Source organism: Rhea americana, unplaced genomic scaffold (genome assembly GCF_003343005.1).
Source record: "Rhea americana isolate MKP2758 unplaced genomic scaffold, rheAme1 scaffold_782, whole genome shotgun sequence".
In the NCBI taxonomy this organism is placed as follows: domain Eukaryota; kingdom Metazoa; phylum Chordata; class Aves; order Rheiformes; family Rheidae; genus Rhea; species Rhea americana.
Window position 1 is genome coordinate 1 of NW_028186959.1, and position 8,497 is coordinate 8,497.

At 65.3% G+C, this 8,497-nt stretch overlaps 1 protein-coding gene across 1 annotated transcript; it reads left to right on the forward strand.

Annotated features, from left to right (window-relative positions):
* Window positions 1-3,591: 3,591 nt before the first annotated feature.
* On the forward strand, window positions 3,592-7,808 carry LOC146585663 (junctional adhesion molecule A-like; the record flags this gene model as incomplete). The annotated part of the gene is made up of 9 exons (XM_085322527.1): window positions 3,592-3,895; window positions 4,047-4,103; window positions 4,225-4,338; window positions 4,415-4,558; window positions 5,276-5,478; window positions 5,560-5,662; window positions 6,203-6,314; window positions 6,707-6,755; window positions 7,395-7,808. Coding segments are annotated over 9 exons (1,122 nt in total), but the record flags the coding sequence as incomplete, so codon positions are not given.
* Window positions 7,809-8,497: the final 689 nt, after the last annotated feature.

The window sequence follows — 8,497 nt, forward strand, 5'->3', positions numbered from 1 at the left end:
CTCCCGGGAAGGGGGGCGGCGGGTCGGTCCGGGGGGCCACCGAGGGTCAGTCCCGGTCCCGGTCCCGGTCCCGGTCCCGGTCCCGAGGTGCGGCGCGGGCTCCCCGGGTTGGTCCCTGGGTCCCTCGGGGTGGGGGTGGGGCCCCGGCCCCTCGGGTCCCTCGAGGGGTCTCCGAGTCGGTCCCGGTGCCGGTGACCCGCGGGGCCTCCCCGGATCGGTCCCTCGGTCCCCTGGGGGGGTCCCAAGCTCGGTCCCGGTGGCGGCTGCCCGGGTCTCTCGGCGAGTCCCTGGGTCGATATGGGTCCCCGGGGCCCCTCAGGGGGTCCCTAGTTCGGTCCTGGTCCCGGTGGCGGGTCCCCGGSGTCCCTCGAGGGGTCCTTGGGTCCATGTCGGTCCCCGGGGTCTCTCGAGGGGTCCTCGGTGGGGGTGGGGGTGTCTCTGGRTCGGTCCCGATGCCAGTAACCGGCAGAGGGTCTCTGGGTCGGTCCCCAAGTCCTTGGGGGGGGGGGTCCCCGGGGTCGGTTCCGGTGCTGCTGGTGAGTCTTTAGGTCGGTCCCCGGGTTCCTTCGGGGGGTCCCTGGACCTCTCGAGGGTCCCCAGCTCGGTGCTGGTGACCCCCTGGGGGGGTCTCCAGGTCAGTCCCGGTCCCCGGGGTCCCTTGGGAGGGGGGTCCCGGCTCGGTCCCGGCTCCTGGGGGGTGGCGGTGCCCGTTTCTGCTGCCGTCAGCCCCGTGCCGACCCCCGGGGCCGGTTGCCCGTTGCGGGCAGCCCCCTGCCCCCCCCCCACCACCGTGGCCATCGTCACCCTGCAGGAGCCCGGCTGCGTCCCGGCAGCGCCGACGATAACAGGATATTAATAACCCGTCCGGAGCCCTCCCGGGCCTCCGTGGCACGGAGCCGCGTGCGCTCCGGTTTGGGGGCGACGGGGACAAAACGGGGCGGCTGGTGGGTGACACCTGCCTGCGCCCCTGGAGCCCGCGCTGCGGGGGGGGGCTGGGCCGGGCCGGCCTGGCTCGGGGCGTCCCGCGGAGCCCGGCCGCGTCCCCTCTTCCGGCCTCGATCGCCGGAAGATCCCGGCCCGAAGCTCCAGTGTCAGACGTTCCCATCGACGGGAATGTCCGGCCGGGGACAAAAAGCGGAGAGTCCCCGGGGTTCGGGCGCTGTGGGGCCGGCGGCCGCCTCGGCCCCCTCCGCACGAGCCGGATAACGTTCCCCTCTTACACCGGTGCCGGGAAAATCGCACCCGGCTTGGAGATTTTCCGAGATAGTCGCCTAGCTCCGCTTTGGCATTTTTGTGCCCCGAAACGATCCCTGCGATGCCCTCGCGCGTCCCGCGCCGTGACGTCCCGGCACGGGGAGCCGTAGCGGTGTCCCCTCGCTCGGGGACGATGCTGGGGGGACGTCGTCGCATGTCCCTGTGCCCGGGGGGGATTCGGGATTCGGGGCCGTCCTGAGCTCGGCGGTGCCCGTGTCCCTGAAGCGGGGCTGCCGGCGTCACCGGCCCCCCTTCACCGCCGCTTCGCTCCTTCCCTGTGATTTCCCGTGAGTCAGGGATCCGGGGGGAGGGCTCGCGGCCCGGCGGGGCGCCGACGCCGAACCTCGCCCCCGCTGCGGGCGCGTTCCTCGGGCCGAGCGAGCCGGTCTGGACACGCTTTTACGTTTCCCCCTTCGAGCCGGGTTGAATTTTTGCCCCTGGGACGAGCTGGGGGCCGCTCCGGGGGTCGCCGCGAGCGCCGAGCTGCCGTGGGGATTTGGAAACCCGCAGCAGGGACGAGCTGCCGTGCGGGATTTTAACCCCCTTGCCCCCAAATCTGCCCTTGGGCTCATTTCACGGGCGCCGGGGACGGGATGGGACCACTCGGGAAACCCGGTACAAACAACCCTGCTCGCTCTCCCTAGCTTTTAGCCCAGCAGCTTCTTGTTAAACAGCTTTTCTTGTGTTACAGATGTTTTTACATCCTTTAGACACGCTTCAGCGGAGATCTCGGCCCCGGCGGCTTTAGTCCCCTTGCTCCTCCATCCCGCCGGCCTTTCGCCCTCTGTTTATCGGTTCCAAATCTCCTCCGAATCGGCCTCGGAGGAGCCGTTTCGCCTCCCCATGGCGGTGCCGGTGGGCCGGATGGCGGCGCGGGTATCGGCCCCTGCTCGCTTTGCAGCGGCGGTGGGAGTTAACCGCTGCTCTCGGTGTCTCGGGTTAATGTGTAGCTCCTCTTACGTTGCCCGGTGCTGACAAAGGCCAAAGTTAAATCGGTGCCGCGGCGTCTTTCTCCTCCACCTTGGGAGGCTGGGCGAGAGCAGGCGCGTCCCGGCCCTTCTCTGCGGCCGGGCGGCCGCCCCGTGCCCGGGGCGAGGGTTGGATTTGTTTATTATTATTATTATTATTTTTCTTGGAGTTGATTTCAAGCATCTCCCGCTTTGACGGGCACCCGTTGCCTCACCCCGAGCCGCGGGCGGCCGCGAGTTGGCTCGGCGGCGGCTTTCCCGGTGCTTCTGCCGTCCCCGCTATTGTGCAGGGTCAATTCTGGGAGCGGGTGCGGAGTCAGCTCCAAATTAACCGGGATTAAAATGCTTTTGTGCCGCGCTAGCCTGCAGCCGTCCCGTGCGGCCGACGCGGCGCAGCGCCCCGGGGTGGGGTGGGGGGGCGGACGGCAGCGATAGCGCCCGCCTGAATTTGGGTTTTGCTACGTCTCGGGGCTCGTGCGGGGGCTCCAAAGCAGCCCGGGCCGAGCTCGCGTTACAGCCGCCGGGCCGGGAAGTCCACTTGCAGCACGGCCCTTGTGTTGCAAGGAAGGGGAAGTGGGGCCRTTTCCTGAAGGACAAACTCAAACTCTTCCTGGTGCTTTGCTCCCGTCTACGGAGCCGTCGCCCGAGCCCCTGGGAAGGGGTCAAACCGCCGCGGGAACAGAGGTGCCGGCGGCGGGTCTCGACCGCTCGCCGGCCCCCGGGGTTTTCTGCCTCGCCGGTTCTGCTCTCGCTGCTCGCCCGGCTCCTTCCCCAACCCAGATCTGTCAAAACCGGGTGCCGGGAGAGGAGCCTGGACCCTGACGCGTTGTGACAGAGCCGGTGAAGGAGCTGGAGAGGGTTGCAGCGAGACGGGGACCTGCCGACCCCGGCGCCGAGCTGCTTGGGCGCAAATCGGCCGGAGGCAGAGTGACGCCTGACGTTATCCGTGCCGGGGTGCTCGGATTGGGAGTTCCCGTTGTCTGGGCTTGGCCAATCTTATCTAGGCTGAAACCAGCCCCGGGATTTTTTTTTTTTTTTCTTTTCCTCCTGTGCCAGGAGTCGAGCAGCGTCCGCGCGGGGTGGGATGAGAACTGGCCACGGGCCCGGGCGCAGGGTGTGTTTGGTCTTCCCTTCCTCTCTCCGGGAGCGCGCGGTTTCCTGCAGGAAACCTGTGCCGGCCTCGAACATCGAGCCCCGACGCTTGAGCCTGACGCCAGCAGCTCGGCGTCGCGGCCGCTCGCTCCGCTTTTGGCAAATCCCCGGCGGGCGATTCGGGCTGGGAGGGAGGGGATGCGGGATCTCCGGGGCTGCCGAAATCCGGCAGCCCTGGACGGGCTCTCCGCYGCCGCCGGCTTGTCGTTCCCGTTAATCCAATGGGCCGAGCGGGTCGGGATGCGACGCTTGGGGCGTTTCCCCTTGGTACCTCCCCGTGCGCTGGCAGTGGAGGAAAGAAAAAAYAACAACAACAAAAAAAAAGGCTTTAAAAATCCTTGTAAAAGCAGCTACAGGAGAAGGCTCGTGCCCGCGCCCGCGGGCGTGCAGGGGAGGCGCGTGCCCGGGTGCGCAGGGAAGGGCTATTTGGAGAGCGGGGTGTTGTGAAACTCCCGCGGCGGAGGCGGCCGTGTCCTGGCCGGTTTTCCGCGAAACTCAGGGCGGCCCCGACGTGGGAGCAGGTAGGACAGGTCTTTCCGGCTCCCGCGGGGCCGTGGTGCCGCCGGGCGCCGCRGCGTGCCAGCCTGCCCTGCTCCGTGACCCCGTTTTACCCCCCACCCCGGCGTGTCTCAACTCTGCTTTTTCTTTTTTTTTTTCCTCTCTCCCCATCAGGATCCTTGGCAGGAGCCCAGATAACCTCCGAGACGAAAGAAGTGCCTGAAAACCAACGTAAGCGCCGCGCTGGCCGGGAGGGCTCCGGCGCGCTGACGCCGTGCGCGATTCGGAGCCGATCCCTCCCCGCGCGCCGCCGCTCAGCGTCCGCTCTCCCCTCCTCTCTCTCTCCCGCCAGCCGCGGACATCCCCTGCTCGGCGTTTCGCTCGCAGTCGAGCAACCCTCGCATCGAGTGGAAGTTTCAGAAGGGCTCGTCGCTCGTGCTCTTCTACTACGGCGGGCAGCTCACAGGTACGCGGCGCCCTCGGCTCGGCGCGGCGCGGCCCGGGCGCCGGAGCTCGCTGCCCACGCGGCTCTCTCCCCGCAGAGCCGTACAAAACGCGCGTGAGCTTCTCGCCCACCGTGATCCACTTCGCGACGGTGACGCGGGCCGACACGGGCAAGTACATCTGCGAGGTGGTGGGGGACAACAGCCAGATCGCCAAGTCGGAAGTGAACCTCATCGTCCAAGGTACGCGCTGGCGCGCTCTCGCCACCGCCTCCTGCTTGTTCCCGCTTGTCCTGCCGCGAAGATCTGTGGGTTTTGTTTTGGTTTTGGGGTTGGTTTTTTTTTTCTTGTCCTGGAGAGCCTGTCCTGATACTTGTGTTTTGACCTCSTGCCTGAGCTCGTCTCCGAAGGTCGCTTGCGGGGCAGTCGACTCGGCCGAACGAAGGTCGCTGAAACGGCTCTCGCGTGTTGGCAGCGGGCTCTGGAGCCCGCGGGGTCGGGTTAACYGAGCGTTCCCAGTCCGGCGGCTCCYYCGGAGCAGAGCTTTCGGGAGCGTTGTAGCCCGCAGCCCTTCTGAACCTCAGCAGACCGCTGAGTCTCGGGGTCGATGTCGGGCCCATGGTGGCTCGGCGGTGAYGTTGCTTTCGGTGACCTGGGATTCAGCTGATGGGGCTGGTGTGGCCTGTTCCTCAGAGAGATGCTCCTGGCAGCTGGGACTCTCCTCCATTTGACGCTTTGCTCCATAAAACGTTTGGGGGTTAAACGTGAAGGTGACCGTGCTGCAGGCTGTGTCTGGTTGGTTCGGGGATCGGGGAGGGATCGAGCTCTTCTCTCTTTCGCACGTCTTTGAGCACCAGCTTTGGGCGCCTCTTGGACAAGACACCAAGCGCGGGCCTGAGCCCCGCGCGCGGCCGTGCCTCGGCGTCGGGGCGAGCCCTCACCGCGGCCCTCTCCCGGCAGTGCCTCCTTCCAAGCCCGTGGCTCACGTGCCCACCTCGGCCACCATCGGCAGCAAGGCCCTGCTGCGATGCACCGAGACGGACGCCTCGCCGCCGCCCACCTTCCAGTGGTACAAGAACAGCATGCTGATGCCCGCGGACCCCAAGACCAGCCTGACGTTCAAGAACTCCTCCTACAGCCTGGACTCCACCACTGGGGTGCTGGTGAGTGTGGGAGGGGGRCCCTGAACTCCAGGAGCCCAAGCTCTTTCTCTGGGCTATCTCCCCATCTTCTCTCCTACCTAGACTTTCGAGCCCGTGAGCAGCTTTGACACCGGTGACTACTACTGCGAGGCCTCGAATAACGTGGGGTCCCCCCAGAGATCGGAGGCCATCCACATGGAAGCCAGTAAGMAACGGGGTAGTGGGGGCAGAGAGCATGCGTCTGTCCCCACGTGAGGCCCTGCTAGGCCTTGTCTGTTTTGAATGTCTGGCACAAATTGTATTCTGGGGTGGACCAGTGTCTAGGCTAAAGTATTACCCCAAACTAGTTCATCTTTCTAGCGCTCAAGGTTCAGAGAYGCATTAATTAGCTGTGCTGTTAATGACCCTGCTGTATGGTGTCCTGGGCTGAAAGGAGCATGTGGAACGAGGGGGAATGGGGTAAAGGTGTCCTTGGAGATGCTGGAAACTTGCCTTGGCCTCGTTTGGGCAACCTGATCCAACTCTGCGTTCGATCCAGCTTGGATGTTGACCCTGCTTTGAGCAGGGGTTGGACCGGAGACCCCCAGATCCCCTCCGATCCCTGTCGTGGTCCTTAAACGGCGCTTCTGCGTGTCCCTGCTGGGTTTGCGAGCATTCAGCTAAGGGTTTCCACATCGTGCCCAGCGTAAGCCGGTCTTGCGCCCGGGGCTGGGATCCTTCCAACAGCCCGGTCCTCTCCCGCCAGGCGAAGTCAACGTGGGCGGCATCGTGGCCGCGGTTGTGGTCCTGCTGATGGTGCTGGCGCTCGTGGCCTTCGGCGTCTGGTTCGCCTACACGCGGGGCTTCTTCAGCAGTGAGTGCTGGGCCGCGCGTTGATCTCCGAGCGCGCGGCATTGCCCGTGGTGGCCCCGGGGACCGGCCCACGTGTGCGCCGGTGCCCGCTTTCTCTGCCGCCCCCCTGACAGTCCTGTTCTTCTTTTCAGAGAGAAGAGAGTAAGTGAACCCGTAATGCAGCCGATTGCTGGTCCCTCCGGATCTCCGCTGATGGGAGCGGGTGGGATCTCTCCGGGGTTTGYCCTGGCGCAGCGATTCCTCTCCCAGCCCTCGTGGGAGCAGACCGGAGGGGCTGTGCCCAGCGCTGGGTGCCAGCGCTCCTGCCAGGCTGGGGACGTGGTGACCCGGCGTCACCAGGTGCTTGGGGGTGGCCGGGGGAGCTCAGGAAGGGTCCTAACGCGCTCTCCTTCTCCAGCACCACCAGCAAGAAGGTCATTTACAGCCAGCCCTCGCACCGGAGCGAAGTGAGTACGCCGACCACGAGCTGTCCRCCCTGGCGACTGTTTGCCCTGTGGGGTGTAAAGGGGGTGCGGGTGGTGATGGGAACCGTGTGGTTGTGTCACGTTCCCCCGAGGGGTTGCCCTCGAACCCCGCTTGGGCTCCAGGGTGACAGTGGAGCCTTTCCCCGAGGGTCCCCAGGAGCTACAGGGCTGCCGTGAGCCCCGAGCCAGCAGCAGGGTGTCCCCCCCCCACCGCCATGCTCCGTGACATCTCGTGCTGCTGGTGGCTTTTAAAGCAAGCCGGGCTCCTCGGGGGGCCGGGAACTGGTCCCACTTGGGGGCCAGCGGCCAGGCCCTCCTGCGGCCGCCGCCTGTCCCCAAGCCACCCCAGGGCCTCCTTGGTCCTCTGCCTCTTGCGCCTGCAGGCGCCGCCGGCGCTGTGTCCGACGGCAGAGGCCCCTCGCGGGCCGGAGATCGGCAGCCCGCGAGTCTCCCCCGTCCGTCCGTCCGTCCGCCCGCTGCGGGGGGACTCGCGGGCTGGGCGGAAGCGCGGTCTCTGCGCGCGGCACCGCCGGCCGGGGCCTGTCCCCGAGCCGGCTGCAGGGAACGGCGCCGGTGACGTCCCCGTTCCCCCCCCCCTCCCCGTCCCGTTTCCGTCCGCAGGGAGAGTTCAAACAGACGTCGTCCTTCCTGGTGTGAAGCGTTGCCGGAGCTGCTGCTCCCTCACCAAGAACTGTTGTAAATGTTTCTGAATTACTGTAGCTATGCCATGATTTTAATTTTTTTTTTTTTTTAAGTGTCACGTGGTGCCTTTTCAGTGTCACTTCAGCCCCCCTTGGTTTTTCAAGGGGAGGTCTCATCCTTTTTTTTTTTTTTTCCCTCCCCCCTCCTTTGGCTACCCGATGCCTTATTCCCTTCCCTACGTCCCCGTGGGAGCCACGTCCCGGCCGTGACTCGGAGGGGGCCGGTCCTGCCTCTGCCCCGTACCCGGCGCTGGGCTCGTTCCGTGGTCTAAACCACTTGTGTGATGACTTCTGGTTTCCATTGCTGGCAATAAATAAAACCCGTGTCCCTGTACGGAGCGCCTGGCGCCCTTTCCTGGGTGGGGGGGTAGGGGGGGACAGGGCCACGCATTGGGGACGAGGTGGGGACAAGCTCTCCTGACCCCACGCCTCCGTTGGGGACGTGGTTTGGGCCACGAGCTGCCGGCCACCGTGGGGACAACCCAACGTGGACCCCTACAACCAGAGACCCCTACAACCAGGGACCCTACCGGTGTCACCACCAGTCCCACCCCTGAGCATCCTCTGGTCCAGCAGCGAGCGGGCGCAGCAGAGCCCTTCCCAACCACGAAGATAACTTTTATTTAGCAATTTCTTTTTGTTTGTTCTCCCTCCCCAAAATGCAGGAGGAGAAAAAAAAGAAAAAAAATCCCCRAAACCCACGACGTGCCCCTGGCAGAAGCAGGGCATTTAGTGAGCGAGTCTTTCCAGTGGGTAAAACGTTTCTTCCCAATTTATATATATATATATAATGTATGTGTGTATATATATATTAGTGGAACTATATATATATATATATGTATATGTAACTTGGACTCAGTGCAGCGAGGGATTAACAGGCCCTACAGCCCAGCCCCAGAGCGGCGGTGGTTTTTCCCCCCACCCGGGGGTAAGGACGCGTTAATAGGCAGAGGCTCTACGTTAGCAGCAGCGGGGTTGCGCGAGGGCCGCGGGGCCCCGTCCCCTCCCGCGGGGCGCCGCGCC